This window comes from Tiliqua scincoides, chromosome 3 (assembly GCF_035046505.1).
Source record: "Tiliqua scincoides isolate rTilSci1 chromosome 3, rTilSci1.hap2, whole genome shotgun sequence".
Classification (NCBI taxonomy): domain Eukaryota; kingdom Metazoa; phylum Chordata; class Lepidosauria; order Squamata; family Scincidae; genus Tiliqua; species Tiliqua scincoides.
In genome coordinates, this window is record NC_089823.1 from 82,021,352 (window position 1) to 82,041,770 (window position 20,419).

The 20,419-nt window shown below is 40.0% G+C and overlaps 1 protein-coding gene across 1 annotated transcript in view; it reads right to left on the reverse strand.

Moving 5' to 3' along the window:
• Nucleotides 1-20,419, reverse strand: part of WWC3 (WWC family member 3) — an 83,893-nt gene that overhangs the window by 22,050 nt on the left and 41,424 nt on the right. Inside the window, exons 8-12 of the mRNA XM_066620590.1 lie at nucleotides 18,965-19,038; nucleotides 12,642-12,884; nucleotides 11,223-11,312; nucleotides 8,688-9,250; nucleotides 503-623 (exon numbers count right to left, since the gene is read on the reverse strand). Coding sequence (XP_066476687.1) covers nucleotides 503-623; nucleotides 8,688-9,250; nucleotides 11,223-11,312; nucleotides 12,642-12,884; nucleotides 18,965-19,038 — 1,091 coding nt within the window. The remainder of the gene's footprint in view (nucleotides 1-502; nucleotides 624-8,687; nucleotides 9,251-11,222; nucleotides 11,313-12,641; nucleotides 12,885-18,964; nucleotides 19,039-20,419) is intronic.

A 20,419-nucleotide genomic window follows, 5' to 3' on the forward strand; every position in this document is an offset into this window, starting at 1 on the left:
CACATTACAAGCAACAGTGAAAAAAAATCCTTACTCTGAAATTGTTCAACAACCCAACATCTGCACTGAAAAATGCACACTGGTAAAAAAAAACCCTCAATATACCTAACTATGCAGGGAATAGTTTAGCATGTTTTTCCAACATACATGGTATGGTAGAGAAGATATCAACACAGAGGGCACAATCCAGCCAAACTTAATTTTTACATTCCAGCAATTGTAAGGCTGTCAACCCGTTATTTCAAATAATGGTATCATCACTTTCCTAATCTCTCTGGTTGCACTCTGCTGTCTAAAACTCAAATGTAAATAATTCAGGCTACTGAAACTATAATGGTACCTCAAACAGCTGCACAAGTTAAAACTGCCCGGAACAACATTTTAAAGGATTGTCTTAATTCAGTAGCAGGTATAAATAAGACATTTACCAAGTGTTTCTGCAGTTTTTAAGGGGCGGAGATTAAGTACAGTTCCAATTTACAACACAATTATGCAACCTGACCTTTTGCTTAAAGCTTCAAACACGCCACTGTCGCTAGCCAGTGAATAATTGGACAGACATGCTGAGACTCGCCTGGCTCTCCTTTCCGACCTTCTAGCACTATCTTCACGTAGGGTCACAGCTAGAATATGGAAAGACAGCAAAGAGAAGGTCACATGGAAGGCCTTCTTATCCATTAATGAGACAAAACTAAAACTTCACCATAATAGTTAATACAAATGTTATACATATGATACAAATATAAAATTAAAATTCTGCAACCATGTTGTGTTTAATGCATAGCTTTAACTTCAAGAAGGACAGACATTGCTTGAACAGGACCTAGCCAAGTTAACACCTTCAAGTCCTGTTGATTTTGATGGAGAGTTGAGCAACAGCTTAACTTCAGCTAGATTGTGCCATTTTCTCCTTTTGTGACAAGACATTTGCTACTGTGTCCAGTTTTTTCAAAGTGAGAACTGTTGCTTAAGAAATAAACTTAACAAAAGTTGGACAAAAAACCAATGCTTTCAGAAGGAAACATACTTATATAGCTGCATACCACAAAGTCAAATGGCGAATATACTACTGGTGAACATAAGAACATACAACCCCTGATTGATCAGATCAGAGGCCTATCTAGTTGAACAGTCTGTTTCACATGGTGGCCACCTGCCTGCCTCTGGGAAGTCCAGAAGTGCAACATGTAGCAAAATAAATCCTAACCTGCTATCACCTCCCAGTAACAAGCATTCCAATGCATGCTGCCTCTGAACCTGGTATATAGCCATCATGACTAGCAGCCATTGTAAGACCAAGACCTCCATGAATTTGTTTAAAACCCTTTTAAAGTTACCTAGGCTAGCGGCTCTCATCATATCTTGTTGTTACTATATAATGCTATATGAAATATTTCCTTTTGTCTGTCCCAAATCCCTCACATCCAATCATCATTCAATTTCACTGAGAGCACAATCCTAACCAGGTCTACTCAGAAGTAACTTCTATTTTGTTCAATAGGAAAGTGGGGCTTGCTCTCAGGAAAGTGTGGTTAGGATTGCAGCCTGAGTGACCCTGGGTTCTAAGAGAGGGGAAAAGCATATCTATCCACTTACTACAAACCATGCATAGTTTTATAAACTTTTGTCAATGACTAACAGCACAACTCTATACATTCTTGCTCAAATTCCAGTGTGTCCAGTGGTACTCACTCCCTAGTAAATGCATTTAGAACTGCAGTTCATGCCATAGAAAGATGTGTTTACCCCTGCTAACTGGGTAAGCGGCACTTTTTCAAGTGGGTGCTCCTCTTTTACTTAGCAGGGGGATAGTAAACTGGCCCTCCTCACCCCAGCAGTGTGTTTTCCAGTGGCTGTCTGCTGGGGTTCTTTTACATGTTTGTGAGCCCTTTGAGGACAGGGACCCATTAATTATTTCATTTTCTCTGTAAACCACTTTGTGAACTTTTTGTTGAATAGCGGTATATAAATACTGTTGTTGTTATTAACAACAATAATAATAACAATAACAACAATAACAATAATAACAATAATAATAATATACAGTGAAATGGGCCACCTTGCTCATTATTGTCTATACTTAACATCAGCTCTCCAGGTTTTAATTGCCCTACCTGCTAAGAACTGACCCATGAGCCTTCTGCATGCAAAGCATGCTTTCTAACCCTATGCAACACCTGCATTCCCTAAATTAGTCTTTAGCTTCACTTAATGTTTTATCCAAGTAAAAGTGTATTAATTTAGGATTTTAGATACAGGAAAAGCTTGCTTAACTGGCACACTCAGTTAACCGGAATCTCCACCCACGTGAGGCTGAGGACAGAAGTTCCAGTTAACTGAGTTTTTTGGTTAACGCAGTGGTTCTCGAACTTTAACGGCCCGCGGCTCCCCTGATCCTTGTGGCCATTGGCCATGGCTCCCGATTACAACACCTAACTGAGTGTTACATCCAAAATGGGGATGGAAGTGTTATAATTATACAATAGAAACAAAAATACAGCTGCCAGCACTCTGAGGCTGCAATCCTAACCACACTTACCTGAGAGTAAGTCCCGCTGAACAAAATAGGACTTACTTCTGAGTAGACCTGGTTAGGATTGTGCCCTGAGTTTGTTAGCAGCACACCTGGAGGGTTCTGGAAAGGGAGGGGAGAGAAGTGATGAATTTGCTGGGGGAGGGGAAGACTTTGTTTTGTGTGTATCTGCTAATTGCAAACTGAGACCCAGAGACTGTTTGGCTACAATCCTAACCTCACTTTCCTGGGAGTAAGTCCCACTGAACACAATAGGACTTACTTCTGAGTAGACCTAGCTAGGATTGTGCCTTTTGTCTTACAATGGCAGCCAACATGGGAAGTACCCCCCCCCAAAGGAGGCAGGAGGAAAAAGGAATGGGTGTTTTCATTTTTTAATCAATTTTTGGAGACAAAGCCACCAAGAGTGGCTATTTCTTTTCTTTTTTGAAGGGGGAGGAAAAAGAGAAAAGTGATGATCTTTGGTTAAGCTGACACGGACCCTGAGTCTACTCAGAAATAAGTCCCATTTGAGTCAATGGGGCTTACTCCCAGGAAAGTGTGGAAAGGATTGCAGCCACACCGAGCAATATTACAGCTCACCCCAAAGTAGATGGGGGCTGCTCACACACATACACCCCAACATGCAGGTGCTACCCCTATTCCCCCCCCAGGCAAGATGGAGGAATGCAGGCTGGGGCATTTGGACACCGCCCCCCACGAAGAGAAGGCTGGACTCCCTCCTTCCTAAGCAGAGGAAAGCGCTGCGCACCTTCCAGCTTCTCCCAGTCAGCCTTCTCCTCGCACCTGCCAGCCAGCCAGCCTCTTAGCCAGCCTTATCTCGGTTTCGTGGGGAGGCTCCACCAACTCCCCCTACCATGTTTCACATGCCCTCCCCACCTCACACTGCCTCACCCACCTCGTTCACAGTCGAAGAAAAGCAGTAAGTCGGGAGGCAGCACGTGCAGCTCAGCAGAGCAGCTATGGCCACCTCTCTCCCCAAGATGCCCCTGGGAGCTAGCCACGCCTCCCTAGGGAGGCCCAACGCACAGATTGAATACCTCAGTGTTAACAGATTGCCAGTTAAAAAAGCCACCTACCAACCTGGCAACTCCCTCTCTCATTTGTCAGACAGGGCTCACTTGCACAGTGCCACTTCAACTTTGTACCTTGCTTACAAGGGTTCTCTAGGAATGGGGACTTTCCTTCCTCATGGAGGGCCCTGCTTAGGAAGAATAGAGTCTCCATCCCTAGAGGGCCCTCATGAGCAAGGAAGGAGGACAGAGTGGCTCTTCTCTGTCTGGTAAGTGAGGGAGGGCCTGATAGGTGGGTTGGGTGCTCTGTTAACCAGTATATCTGGTTAATCAGCCCACATTCTTAGGGCTAGCCCAAGTCCCACTGCTGCTTGAAGCGCAATACAAATTGTGCCTCCCTGCTCAAAAACTGCAGGCATGTGCACATCCCACCTTCCTTCAGAAGGCAGAAGGGAGGAGAAGGCAAGGGAAGTGCAGCAATCCACCCCCTTATCTAGAGCTCCAGCTTGGTGCCTCTTGTCTCCATGCCCTTTTAAAGACATATGAGCTAGAGCTCTAAGGGGGCAGATAGCCACCTTTCCTTGTCCCTTCCTTCTAGCTGCTTTCTTAAAGAGAACAAGGAGAAGGCAGCAGCGAGGGAGGCTTGGTGAGCAATGGGAGACAGCCTATCAATTTGCTGCTGCTTCTGAGTCTGCCACCCATTGTGAACATTTTACTCATTACAAGCTAAAACCAGCCCTGCCTATTCCTCACAGCTGAAAGTTAACAGTTTACTGTATTTGCATGGTGTATAACTTACTATTCTGAAGGTCAATCTACAAACACTAAGTTATACCAAAAGCTAACTAATGTGCAGTCTAGCAAAACCTCTAAACAATACCAATTCAAAGTTCAGTTCTATAAAAGCTTACTTTTAAGAAGAAGTAACATTGGGGGAAGGGATAGAGGCAAAGATACTACAGCTAAAAAGAGATACCAGTTTATATTCCATTTTTATAGTAACAACCATCACAAAGCCCTAGTGAACCCTCATCGGTTTCTAATGCTTGACAACATGCATAGAAGCAGCCATCTATGATCTGATCTAAACTACTGATCTAAACCATTATAACAGTATTAAAAACAATATTAAGAAACAATAGTTGGGTTGAACTAATAAAAACAAAGGCAATCAAGTAAAGCACAAACAATTCAAAACAAAGATAACAGAAAAAGGAAAGTTTTGACTGCCGCTTGAATACAGGGAACCATCACAGAAAATACCTTGCCATTGCATCCTCAGAGTTGACTGTCATTCTAAACCCCTGGATAACCTCCCTTGGAAGTTTTACATAGATGTTAAATAACCTGGAGACAGGTTAGTGCCTGGGCTCTTGTCAGTGAAAGAGGATGATCTGGAGCTTACATGTCAATGCCCAGGACATTTCTCCATTCTAGAGACTGACCAGGATATTGATGGAACCACTATTTGTGACACAGGAAAATCCTCCAGAGCAGTCAAGAATCCATTCAGCCCCATCACTCTCGGAAAGCAGATCAGCCCCCCCCCCATTCCTACAAAGGTACAGTACATCCACACCATACCAGTGTCCATTGTTGATCACTATGTTGATTCACTCACTCCCAACAGAGAGCAGAAAATTATACTCCTAAACTTGATTTCCCCCCCCCCCAAACAAAATCCTGCAAAATGGTACTATTTTTGTATAACTGTAATACCAAGAGAAGGCTAAGCTTAGCCACAAATAGGAGGCAGATTAACAAATTCTTTTATCTTGAAGTTCATACAAAATATGGTACATTACGAAGTCATGATGCAACATAATGTGTCACAACTTCACCATGCTATAAGTGTTTCAACTTATGTTATTTTGCTTGATGCTCTCAGGCCGGGTAAACAGTATCAGGACAATGTCACAAAGATAAAAACAGCATGTGTTTGACTGAATATCAGCAAACACACAGCTCAACAACAAAAGGCATAATATTCAAAATATCATGGAGCAAGGAAACAAAAATCCTGACATAAAACATTTTAATTAAAACAATACTAATAGTAACAGAAAAATGTGAAATTTTTCTTTACTATAGGATGCAGGTATCTGAACACACACACACAGGGTTTTCTGGAGACCAATAATTTAAAGTACATATATAAATAACACAACAGTTTTCACATGCCCTTACAAGTGTTTTAGATTAATTATCACAATGCGTGACATACCCTCAGGAGAAAAATTATCAAGATGAATCATATTTGATATTCAAATTACACTGACAAGTTTACCCAGAAATATGAACATGTATGATAAAAGTGCAATTATGTTTAAAAAATATTGCTCCTGTTTTGTGTCTCCTGTGTTGAGATAGCAGTTATGTACTCCTACAAATAACCAAAATAAAATAAATGCATCATAGCACACTTTAAAGTTTTACACAAAGCTTATACAGTGGTGATAAATTCTCCAGCACATTCAAAGAGGGAAAAATGAGATTATCTAGTACCAGCAACAGGGAGTTATGATAAAGTCATTATGATTGATTCTGATAAAGTCACCGCTACCTGCAAAGTGTGGCTAAAAAAGCTGTTTAAAAAATAGACACAAATCAGAATCACCAGCACTTCTCAGTTGAAACCACCACTGTCAACAGAGTAGCAGCAGCAAAAAATAAAAATAAAAATAAAAATCTGCTAACACAGTAAAGGAAAGAGTTAAAAATTTTACAGGCAGACAGGAAATTTAAGCACCCTAATAAATGGCATAATAACAAGGCTGGCATAAACCATGTGAATGTCACTGTTCTTTCCTGGGAAGTGGCTATTGCATGGTTCAGGTCCTTTTTAGCCATACCACTAAAGCCTCTTGTTTTTAGAGGGAGATTGCAGCTGTGCTAACTTACAAATGAGGCCTGGGTATAATTAATAATATACTTTATGTTCAGGGTGATATAATATACACTGATAAAAAGAACCAAAAACCAGAAGTGCTTGGTTCAAACAGTGCATCTGCCATGAACTCACCAGGTGGTTTATCTAATTTAGCCTTATTTCCCATACCTGCAATATGGCAAACTTACAAGATGAGGCTGTTGCAAAGATAACTGAGATATACTACTGTATATGTAAAGTGCTTTTCATGTTGCAACTTTGAAGCACAGTCAGGAGGGTGCATGTTATACACAATGTAACAAATCCTTAGAAATGCTACAGAACTAGGACCACCAGGAAATCAGTTTCACAGTTCACATGATGGCTGCCTAAAATAGGAATTATTACTAATAACCACAAAAAGAAATCCAATGCATACAAAGTACTACAGAATAGTAGAAAAATGAAAGAGGAAACTGGTTAGGAAGTATCACTGCAGAATAGGCTTTAGTATTTATGGCAGACAGAGAATAGAGCAAGGATCAGGATGAAACGCTTAGTTCGAAAACGTTGCCTGATGAGCCTTTTTATTTTGAACACAAAATACATCCCACATTCATAATATGTGTACCTGGCACTGTGTGCCTAGAAGTCACAACCTAGGCCCATACCATGACTTTGAGGCAGGACCTGCCTCAGATCTCACAGGTCTAAAAGACCTCAGATCTCACAGGTCTAAAAGGCCACACTTTTACTTGTCAGAGCAATCACACACACCCGCATTAGTCTGGCTTGGAGAAAGCATTGTCCAATTTTGTGTGATTGCTTCTCAAAGGTTGATAGAAGACCAGACACCCCAATGGACTCTCCCCTATTCCCGCCACCACCGCAAATCAGCCTTGGGCAGTAATGGTGCCAGTCAGGTGGGTAAGTTAATGTACTGTTGATACTCGACTATAAAGGTGAGAAATTTTTACCAGAAAATCAAGGATAACTTGTCCTAGCTGAGGGTCAGTGCAGTTCAGGGGTGTTGCAGCAGCCAGGAGAAACTCAAGGCGGCTTGAATTCTGCATATTTAAAAAACCCTTCACTCTGGCTGGCCATGCCTTTCTTCTCTGCCTCTCCCAGGCTTTGCAACCAGCCAGCACATCACTCAGGCAAGCAGGCTGCTGCTGGGTCTTAAAACCTGCCAACCACAAACACAGTACAACTGCAGATAGAAAAGATTCCTCTTGCTTCCTCTCTCTTCCCTTCCGGATGTTCCATTACATAGAAGGGGGGAGACAGCACACTGTACTGCATAAGCAGTTTGTTAATGTCTTCAAAAACAGTGGTGCAGTTCAGATTTTCCCCCCCTTTCAATTAGGCTCCAGGGGAAGTTCTGCAGCTCTTCCACACAAGCACCATTCTCTAGGTTTTACACCTCTCGCCCGACTTACCTGAGGGTCCTGGAACATACCATGATTTTTGGCTGAAAGCCAAAAACCTGTCCTCATCTAATATATGAGATCACCTTATAGGCAATTATCTGCGGTACATTATAGAGTCGCATTAGAAAGAAATCATGAGCGTAGCTGGTGTTCAAATAGCCTTGTGATGTACTAATGTTTTAACTGTGGCCGTCAGATGGGACTTTTTTACTCTTTGGTATTTTAAATATGGTCATTTTAAGATTAAAATAAAAATAAAAGACAAAAAAACCCATATTAATAAAAACAAAGGATTTGTTCTGCAAAATTTGAATTCACTCAAAAGGCTGCAGTTAATGGCTGAGAAGGCTGTATGTAGCCCTAATGCCACAGGTTCCCAGCCCTGAGCTAGACAGTAGTCTATCAAAGATGTTTTAGATAAGATACTATGCAGCAGAATCATAAAACCTATGCTCTTCTAGTACTGAACTAGGGAGACTGCAAAGCGTGGATTTTTGAATTTTGAACAGGAAGCAGGAAGAATTGCCAATGCCTGTAAATTCTCCGTAACTATTTGTCTTCCTCCAAGTTACTACTATAACCGCTTGTTAACGAACAAGTTTTACAGTGGGCATGCAAACAGGTTTTCCATTAAGATACTTACTACTTCAGAGACAAATGCACAAAATTTCTAATTTTTTCATTAAGAAAAACATCCATGAAGCTTACCTATGCAATGCTATTTGCTTCACTGATCTGACACTTAAGTTATTCAAAATTTAAAGAACTTGTAAGTAAATGTCACATGCCTTTTTATAGGTTAAGAGTCAACAATGAACAACAAAAAGCAGAAAATAACTTACCGCCAGAGGTTGGAACATTTGTCAGTTGCCGCTCTGCTTCTCGTGGTCCTTCATTGGAACATTCGACAGCCTTACAGGTTTCTTGTGTTTTATCTTCACTGAAGAGAGAGACCTGAGCTCGGAGTACTTCTAAAGCACCTGTCCCCATTATTTCCTCATATCCTTCTGGCCTTTGGGCCAATGGGGAATCCCGAGAAGCAAGGAGGAAAGGGGTGTCTAGGGGGGAGCTTGGAGGAGACAATGAGGACAGAGAAGACCGCGATGACAGAGATGCCAGGGAAAGGGGTGTATCCAAAGATCTTCTTTGTTTGCTGCTACCAGAAGGTCCAATCGAGTCAAGATACTGTACATCTTTACAGTGAGAATCAACTGGAACTGTATCATAGCGCATGTGTTGCCCATAGTCTGTAGCACTGTCTGATTTCTCATACTGAGGAAGACCATAGATATCTGTGAAGCTCACAGAGCTGAGAGAGCCCCTGCTGGATGCCAGTGATCCACGGCTAGAAGCTAATGATCCACGGCTACTGCCTGAGGATATTGTCAAGGTGCTGGCAGACAAACTAGAAGACAAACACAGATGGATTAATTCTGAAATCGGAAATCACAAGCTCAAGAATCAGAACTTATGTTTCATTATAACTGAAAAAATATTCAACTCGTGTTGCAGATTTAGCAATCCACAGAGTGAACTACCGCAGACACTCGTCTATAAGTCAATCCACAGATAAGTTGAGGGCAGGTTTTGAGCCAGCAATCATGGAATTTTCTATGACCCTCAGATAAGTCAGGGACTAAACCTGGGGGGGGGAAGGGGTCTGACTATAGCTTTGTCTGATATTACTCGAGGCCAGATCCTGAAAAATAACCTGCCACTAATTGTTACCTAAGAACTGTAGTCTCTAATTTATTAAAAACATAGTAAAAGATCATAAGATATGTTTTTATTCTTTTTAAATTCTGGTCTTCACCACCTTTTTGTAAGCACTATCAGAGTAAGTGCACTGTAAACAACATACCAGTAAAACAGTGGCTCCCAACCTGTATTCATGTACTCCCAGGGACACTCAACAGGACCTTTAGGGGTACTTGAAAAAGAATGGAATAATGGCGGAAAAAGGCAGGTCATGCTCCAGAATGCCTTGCAAGACAGGAATGTTTTGCAAGGACCAGTAAGGCAGGAAGGGAGGTAGCTAGTTGGCTGTGAAAGCCCCACCTATAGCTAGTTTTTGGTCATCAATTCATCTATGAACCAGTGATTGAAAACCAGCACAGTAAAAAAAGCTGAAACATAATATGGAAAGTGATCAATCACCCAGAATTTCTCAGCACACTTCTGGTGCAAAACAGTGCAAAGGCAGAGTCTTTTGTTTATAAAAAGAGAAAACACTGTGATAAATACATGAAGTCTGAGCTTTCACTGAGAGGAGATGAGGGCTTGTATTATTACAAACATTTTGCTAATATGAAGGGTACAATTTATGGAAATGGGTTGCCTAGGGATATGCAAGTGAAAAAGGTTGGGAACCACTGCAGGAGAACCATGAATCAAATTCACCTTTAAGGTGTCTGGTGTGTTAAGCCAGAAGCTCTATATACAACATGTAACCCGTAACACATAACTGAGAGTGTGCAATTCAATTCACAGCAGAGAGATGCAGCTGCATATATTTGCAACCCTTTTTACTCAGAAGCAGACCCACTGCTGTTCATGGGAGTTATTCTTAAATAAAGGTGCACTATTTAATTGTAGCCTGGGACTTTGTTTCAAATGGAAAGGAGGATCCCATCCTGGTGTTGAAAAAAACAGACCTGCTTTGCAAGCATTTGCAAAAGGGAAGAAGGAAGGAGAATAAAAGGTTAACTTTGGCTGGAATTTCCCAGTTGCTGTAGAAACAAATGATCTCTGCTGATGCCTGTCTGTTGCTTGAGAAAGAAAGGAAACTTTTCAGAGTTGAAAGGCTCTACCCTCTGATTGACCGGGAGATAAGGCAAAGTGATAATTGGAGCTTGATTACTTGGCAAAAATTTTACTTACTATAGGTGAGTATCTACAGCAGTTTTCATTCTCCTTCTAACATTACTTTTACGCATTTCAACGTTTTTTCACATTTAGCACCTACATTTTTTATTTTCCTTGAGAAATTGTTCTTAGAGCCACACAGAATGGTATGTAATAAAGACAGAAAAGGATCATCTTTCTCTCTTCTCCCTTTGCATTAAACACACATGCCCGCGCGCGAAAACAACAAAAATGCAACATATCAGAAGAGAGAGTAAGCTGAACAACTGGCTACTAATGCGTCTTTTCTAACACATGCAGCGTTCTGGTTTTTCAATAACTGATTAAAAGATCCATAATTGAGTAGTTCAGGCATAACACAAAACTGTGGTTTTAGCATTACAAGTATAGGCAATGGGAACCTCATGTCTACCAACCCACTCTTTGTCATGATAAATCACAATTCGCTATCATACCTGAACAAAACCATTATTTGCCATTATTTGCCATAAGTACACAATGCAACAACTAACCTTTTCAATTGGGAGTGTAGATAGGATGTTAAACGACTTGCTTCTTCCAACTGCATGAGCAGACCATTCTTCTTTTCCTGTAACAGTATCCTATAACAGAGTAATTACAACTTCTTACTTTACAAAGGTAGTCACAAGAACATGTATTTTCCACTAAACAGCATAATCCACATCAGAACTTCTGCCAATGTTGACTAGCTTTTAAATACTCACAAATGCACAGGCTCCAACAATTACACCATGTGAAATGCATCTCAAATGTTGGTCAATACACTATACAAGGACAGAGAGGCAGTTAGCTATAACTTGTTGGTTGATATGGCCATTGAAATGGGCGAAGTGACCAAAAGACAAACATAGGAGAGGGAACATCTGACAGGCAAAATTATTACTGACGTGTTATTCCTAGCTTCCTGATGTGATGTTTCTACTATGTTAGTTTCAACCATATTATCATAGCTAACGGCAGGAAACAAACATTCTCAGTTTTTTTCTTTTTTTCTCCCATTGTACAGAGGCAAACCTAAGTATCAGATACCAAGAACAAAAAATGGTGACTATCACCATTCTGATTTACTTGCAGCTTGTGAGAACTTTGCAGAAATTGGCAAAATTTCTAATGTTTGAGACAGACTGTATGATTAGATAGAACATTCATCTCTCCTGGCAGTGGAATTCTTATGAGCTTATGTCTAAAGCTTTAAGTACAGTTGGCTAGCATCTTATGCTGTGGTTATGTTCCAAGGTCAGAGCATAAAGCCAAAATAAAGTGTAGTTGAAACACCCTAAAAGCCAACAAATATGTAATGCCACTTTAAGAACTAAAATCACAGTACCAGAGACATAGGGAAACTGAGGGAACAGCAGTTTCATTCTCCCATTTCAGACTTGTTCTGGGGCAGTGTAAGTAGAATGGCAGGCAGAGTCACCCACACTAAACTATAGTTTTTCTCTGGCTGGGGGTGGGGGGTGGGAGGAAGGTCAAGCACATATACTTGAATTCATGCAAGTCAGTTGTGAGTCAGAAGTGGGTCAACTGCATTGCTGTACTTTTTTAAATACCTAAACAAACCACCTATAACTGCAATTCTACTCCCATATGGATTACTACTGACTTAAGAAAACTTGAATAATAGTAATTTACAAGATGAGGCTGTTGCAAGGATTACTGGGATATAATACATGTAAAGCGTTTTAACATTGAAACATACAAGATTGGTAGTACATTAATTTGTTAAACAGGCTCTGGAGGATAAGAAAATGCAAAAGTACAAAAGAGCCAAACAGTGTTGATCTATTTTTTCAAAACCAACTACAACAGTATCTATTGCAGAATTATGGTTTCATAATTGCATTATTCTCCATAATTGCATCAATTATCAATTGATGATAACAAAGTCATCAATTAAATGCCCAGACCTTTCTGCGGCACCATGAGAAGTAGTAGTCCGAGCCTCTTGGATCTCATCCTCTAAACGCCTTTTTTCCTCCTCTAAACGTTTAATGTCTTCAGGTGACCGTTGCTGCTGACTGATGAGCTGCAGTTCCTGCAGAAGAGCCTCTTTCTCTTTGATGAGCTGAAGACGGTCCCTGTCAGCCTCCACCATGCCTGGCCAAGATTCATGATCATGCAGAGCCAATTGTTGCTGTATACTGAGAAGTCTTCATTATAAAGGGAGACAAAGGAATGAATAAACTACAGAGGAAAAAAACTTCTAAAAACTGAAGAAAATAGCACACAGACAAGAAGTACCTCACATTGTATTTGAAATAAGGCAGACAAAAATGAGCCCAATTTTATCAATGTAAAGCACAACATTTGGAAAAACCAAGGTAAGTTTGAAAAATTTTTCAATTTTTACTGTGAAAAATTTTTACTGTTTTTTACTGTGAAAAATTACTGTTTCACATGCCTATAACATTTATTAATCATCTTTTAAAGACTATGTATGGTGTAGAATAATCAGAGTTGGTAGGAACCTACAAGGTCACCTAGTCCAATCCCCTGCCTGTAGCAGGAAATCATCCTAGAGCATCTCCATCAGCGCTTGTTGAGCCTCTGATTGGAAATTTCCAGTGAGGGAAAATTCACCTCCTTCCTCAGAATCAGTTCCACTGCTGAACCGCCATTACCATCAAGAATTTCTTCCCAATATCCAACCAGAATCTTCTCTCTTGCAGTCTGCACCTTTCTGATCTAGTTCTACTCTGAGGCAGTTGAGAAAAAAAGATGGTACCTTCTTCCACAGGACAGCCCTTCGGGTGTTTGAAGAATGCTATCATATCCCCATCTTGGACTTCTCCAGGCTAAACATACTAAGTTCCCTCAACCTTCCCTTGTATGGATTGCTCTCCAGTCCTCTGATCATCTTTGTCATCAGTTTGGTGACATCTTTCCTAACGTTGGGTACCCAGAACTGGATACAGTACTCCAAGTGAGGTCTGACCAACATGGAGAAAGAGGAACCACTACTTCTTACAATAATATGGCAGCAAACAATGCTACGAAACATGCTCAGAATTTTATTGTAGAAGAATTACCTTTATTCCTCTTCCCCACCCAGGCATATTTTTGCTCCAAAAATATGTATTGCTGTTAAATTCACTTATTTCTCTGTCTTTTAATAGCATCTGCTCAAAAAAAAAGTACTGTACTTTCTGAATAACTTATTTACTTTTGGAATATCTTGAAAAATGTTGAAGTCAGCATACTTTTACAGGAAAAACACTTAGATCAGGGGTGCTCACACTTTTTTGGCTCGAGAGCTACTTTGAAACCCAGCAAGGCCCGGAGATCTACCAGAGTTTTTTTTTACAATGTTCGTGCCATCATAACATATAACATTTATGTGTACAATGTATGTTGGTGTACCTTGAGCCCCACTGAGTATAACAGGACTTACTCCTGAGTAGACATGCCTAGGATTAGGCTGTGAGGCTGCAATCCTAGCCATACTTACCTGGGAGTAAGCCCCATTGAGTACAATGGGCCTTACTCCCGGCGTTTCCTCCCAGAGGCACCTGAAGGGGGGGTCGGCACTCCGCGATCTACTCATTTTGCCTCGCGATCTACCGGTAGATTACGATCCACCTATTGAGCACCCCTGACTTAGATCATGATACACATTTGTATGAATCTATAAAAATATTCTTCATGTGTTCCACAAAAGAAACTGAAAATTAGAATAGGTTGCACTGAGCCTGGTACATTCTATCATGGTGTAGGAAAAACACAAAAACATCTGTTTTGTGTTGTTCTAACATGGAATTAAAATTTTGGTCAACTAAAGAGTTGATAAAAGACTAAAGAGTCCTGGTACACCCCAAAACAGAAAGAGTAAGAACTCACGTCTGGATTTCAATCCAACTCACAGTCAAAAAACAAAACAACTGTGAAACTGATCTTATATGACCATCTTGATTAAACATGGATTAAGTTTCATTCAGATTGATAATAGTAGTAACAACAACATATCATTTGCAGCATGGCCCCCCATGTGAGCACTGTACAGAACATTTTAGGAAACAAATTCAGTAAAAGAGTGTAGGTATACACACTAATACAGAAAAGGAGAATGCTAAAATGAAAATCATAGCTAATTAGGGGATAGCTTAAAAAAGAACTAGGGAAGAGATTCTATTAACAAAGTATCAATTGACAATTTCAGAAATAAGCCATAAGGGAAAAAATGTATGAAGACCACACTTCAGGAGTCAAAAGGAAAAAGACATCCCGCCCCCTGAAAATATAAAGATCTATCAACATTTTTGCTAAGATCATTTCCATTATTCCGTCATGTAAATCAATCTGGAAAGTGCAGTAGAAACACAGAAATGGACACAACACACATAAGCAATACCTCTTTATCATGAAGTGTGTACACAGGTCTTAGAAAGATTCATACAGAATTGGCATAACAGTCAGATTCTATTTACAGAATTTGTTAAGCCAGTTTCTGAAAGGGAGAGATTTGGATGGGATTTGTAGGGGGAACGCTGGCGAAAAATACTCGGGTACATCAAAAGGTCTTGCCTTCTTGTAAGAGAGGCTGGTACACGAAGAAGTTTAGTCATTCGTACCTTCACACATGGGAAAAAACTGCACTTTTTCTTAACTAACACTACACACATACGCGTGCACACAAAGTTAGCATTAAGCTAATTATTATATTCCACTACGGAGTAAGGGTGCGCCTATAAAGACTACACTAAACAGAAAATAAATTTTAGAATTAAGAAGTAGAGAACCAACAGAAGACAAACAGCAAGAGGAATATACAGAAATCAAAGATGAAAAATGAGCAGGACTGCTGCTGCTAAAATACTACTAGATTAAGATTGCAGCCTTTAGCCAGTTAATGTTATAGTGACAAATCAATTGGCAATCTATACATCCAAGAATAAGCCCCACTTGGTTCAATGAGAGAAGATATGCGTATGCTTGCATTTAAATTTCAGATTTTTTGTGGCTGCTTACAGAACAGGAAAACAAATAAATAAACCAAGAATTCTTAGCAGTCACTAATGAAAAAGCAGATACAGACACATTTACACCTTGGGGAAGAATCTACTGAACCCCGATGGCAACACCTATAAGCTGCCTCCCATCACTCTGGCTGAACAAGAAGCCTAGTTAAAATACTTTTAATGTAATGCAGCTTTTTAATTTGGTAGCTTGTAGATTTTAACCTAACATAGCACATTCCTGCACCCACGCTGTGCAACTGCAGTAGATGTTTCATGAGCAGAGCGAGGCTGAACATAGAAATATTTTGTGAAGACAAAAGCCCTACAGAAATTCCAGCAAGCTAAGAGGAAGGAATGCATGATAAATGAAGAATGTGACCACAGAGATAACTGGTAGAAGCAAATGTGCTTTGAGCTGTTCTACTTAAACATTTACTAACACTATATACATAATGTACAATGTAACAGTTCTTCTAAGCAAGAAAAAATTAAGTCAAACCAGAGAAAACTACTTAGTGGAATCATTTCAGAATGAAAATTCATTTGTAAATTATAAATGATGTTGACCTCGGTAGTACTTTAATATACAATCCATGTGATTACGGATTACTACTGATTATTACTTGCATGAATATGACAAAATGATCCATTTTTTTCCTTTAATATTTTTTATAATTATAGCCTGCTTTGACATTGGATACCTAATTATCTGACATCTAGTTACTGATCAGGTTCATACCTAAATCCATGGATCCTACAGTTCCAGTGAGGCAGTGGCATAGCTAAGGGGGTGCAGGGGGTAACAACTGCATCAGGCAACAAGCTTGGAGGGGGCAACAAGCTGAGCTTGACACTAGTGGCCAAAATTGTGAAAAACTTGTATGTGCTAATAATACCATAATGTTATATATCACTGGAAAGGTAATTAAAAGCAGAATGCAATGAAACAAACTGCATTGGAATATCTAGATTCTAACAAAAGTAATGGCCAATTATGAATATGAAATTATGAAAATGAATATGCAACTACCTTATGGAACAAAAAGTGAATTTCCTTAACTCAAAACTGAACAATGAGACTGATTGTTCTGAGAGTCAATGAAATATGATACAGTATGGAACCAATAAAGTGTTAATACGAGTCAGCTCTCATTTCCATGTATCATAATACCCCTGCTAATTGGGTAAAGAGTCACCTTTTCAAGTAGCACCTCTTATATTTAGCAGGGGGAGAATAACCATCCCTCTTCACCCCAGCACAGTGTCTAACCAATAAGGGGCACACTTTTTATTTACTTAATTAAATTTGATTTTATCATGGAGGGGAATGAGCTACAAAATCTTTTCTGACCCCAGGTAGCAGAATGGTGCCTTCGCACTGCCACTGGTTGGGGGAAGCGGCAGAGCAAGTGGCAGCGAGCTGAAGAGACAGGTCCCGTCGCCCCCGATTTTCATTTTTTAAAAAGCCTGGGTGTGATGTCACTTCCGGTTGTGACATTACTTCCAGGGCATCATTTTGAATTTGGCACTGGACTACATGATCATTAGCTACGCCACTGCGGCAAGGGCAAGGTTGCAGTGCCACAATTAGTGACTTTGAGGTTGCGCCAGGCCCGTGGCCTCCCCAAGCCTCAGAACACTTCCAAACACAACCATAAGCAACTTTCGATTTGCACCCACAACTTCCAGTCAAGTTTGAGAGGTGTTATGAGGTGCAGGGAGGTCACGTCCAGAAGGTGTTCTAAGGCAGAGGAGAGGCCATCTGCAGATTCCAAGATCACGGATGCCGAGGTCTCAGACAAAATCATGCTTTTGAAATCGGTGAATGTTTTATAAACATTCTTTTTATGCTAAATTACACAGTGACAATGTAATAATCACCTACCCACTTCACCTATCCACGTCTCTAACACCCACTTGCTATATCTTATCCAGCTGGCACGATCAACACCAGAAGCCAGAAATGTTAGGACCTTCAACTGTTAAGGGACCTAACAATTAATAGCCAACTTGCACTGCCTCTGATCTGTAGGTAACAGTGAACCCAGAATTTCTTGCAACTGGGTAGTATTCTCCATGTGAGCTAGTTCCCTCAGCAGCATACCTAATCGTTTTTTCTACTACAGGTTGGCTATCCCTTATCCAGACCACTTGGGACCAGAAGTGTTTCAGATTTTGGAATTTTCTGGATTTTAGAATCCTCCCAGGAACAAATATTCCAAAGCGCAGTGCAATATTCCAAATTGACATAGTGCAATGGAGCAGGAAGGCTACTTGCTATAATTGGACCATGCCTGGAAGAGACAGCAGCTAAGACTCCTCTAACAAAGCCTTAAAGATGTGGATGCTGAGAGAGAGGAAAAGAGGGAGGGGTTAATGACTGCTGGTTTTTGCTTCTGCTAACCTTATCTGAGACGGGGGTGGGGGAGAGAAGAGAGGAAGGAGTTAAGGGCTACCAGCTCCTGCTTTTGCTAGCCTTGTCTGCTGCTGGGTCTCTCCACACCTTGGAGAAGGATAGAGTTAGGCTGTATCGGTGCCGCAGCAATCACTTTAGTTGGAGAGATTAGCAGGAGGGAGAGCAGTTACAAAATGGGATCTGCATGCTAAAAACATCCAGATTTCAGTTCGATACTACCCCAGCATGCACTACACTAAATGACCACTCATCCTCACTAAAAAAAGTTACAGTTTTTGGAATACTTTGGATTTCAGAACTCCAGATGAGGGGTGCCCAACCTTATCAACTTTCAGATAAAGCTGCTGAAGAACCCCAAAAGCTGAAGCCACCTTGCTGTTGAACAACTAAGTCATTCACAAAGCTACTTCAATAATACTATCTTTAATCAAGTTGGACAAGAAGATTAGACAAATCACAGTCTATAAATCAGCATAGTTTCGCTATAACACATTTATTGTGTGCACAGATTTGGCATTTCAATCTGCTCAAGCAAGTTCAACACAGATAACATAGATTACTAGATTCTTACTATTCTGGTGATCCACATTAGATGTGTTGTAACATGAGTAAAATCAGTACACTGGATCCTTGAGTTACAGGTGGCTGTATGAGCACTTTTGCACAGCACATCCATTGTGGTACTTTTGTGCAGATTCAATAGCACTAAGCCAGAAGGAGTTGACTGTTTCTATCTAGGTATGCTCCAACAACAAACCTTTGGAACAGAATCAGTACATGCCTTGGGGACTTAGTTTGCCAATTCTTGCAAGAACAAAATTCAATAGCAAGTAATCACAGAATTGAGCCTTAAGCTTACCTCTTTTTGGCCTCTTCATACTGCAAGGTCAATTTTTCTTTGTCTGCTTGCCTTGTTTTATCATCAAATACAAACTTGTAAGAGATAAGAAAATGAAAACATAAATATCACATTAGAAAAACTAACATAAGTATCACATTAGAAAAACTGTAACAAGATGCCATTTAAGTTTACATATAACAGTTCAGAACGGGTTTTCAAAGCAAATAATTTAGTTCAAATAAGGATTTAAACTTCAATATTCTGGCCCCCTAGTATTAATAACTATAGCCAATATTTATGCTCCGTTAAGACTCTCTTGACATGCTGAAAGTGCAAAACAGACAAAAAGACCTCAAAAGATAAACTTTTAAAACATAATGTTGTATGTTACAACATTATATTTTTTAGAAGTTTAAACATTTAGAGTGCAATTCTCTATACTACTTGCTAATTTCACACTTATTAATGTCAGCATACTAATAGTCAGACCACACTGACTAGGTACTAAAATTGCCAAGGCACACTATCAGTATTTGGACAATTGACAAGGCACACCTTGCTGTTGGTGGGGAGCTCATATCCCCAATGGTCCTATTAATAAATGACCCTCCACCAAACTCCTACGGCACACCTGGGGACCATTCACAGCACACCAGTGTGCCACGGCACAGTGGTTGAAAATGGCCAAGTCAGACAGTTACGTAAAGAACCGACATTTACAACACAATCCTGTGTCTACTTATTCACAAGTAAATTCCACTGTGATCAGTGGCTTACACAGGTCACTATGTATGTGCAGGATACACACATATAAAAAGGATTACAGCCTCAAAGGCCTCTGCTTGATGCTTTAAGGTCTAAGAATTGTTCTCTTTATGAAACCAGCCTCATGGACACACAACTCAGCTTCCTGAGACCCTGGAATCAAAATAAGATTGGCCCAGTAACTAAACAAGAAAAAGATTTTTGTGAAGTAAAATAACTGCTTCTCAAGTCAAGCTACAATGCCTTCCTACACAATTTAGTCCTTATGTTCATTGTACAAAGGCAAAATGATGGACAGAAAATATGTTTCAGAATCAATACTGAAAAAATGTCAGTTATGAATTTCAATACTTTTTACAGTATACCACAAACACAATAAAAAAAAATCTAATAGCTACACAAACTTAACCAGAAAAAGATCCCAATTTTGTCTGACTCAAGTGCAATGTAGAGACTTCAGGTAAGACAGGTATTCATGACTTATGCCTTGTGGTTAAATTAAAAACTATCAATGGATAATTTAATTTAACAATAGATAATAATATGACTAACAGTTCCTGAACACAAGTAATTCAAGGAAAAGTTGAAAATAGACCACAACAGAAACTAAATTAAATCTTTCTCCCAAGGACAGTGTATCCAGTTTTGGCTCTGACCCTAAGCACACTTACTTGAAAAGAAATGCCATGGAAGGTATTACTAATTATT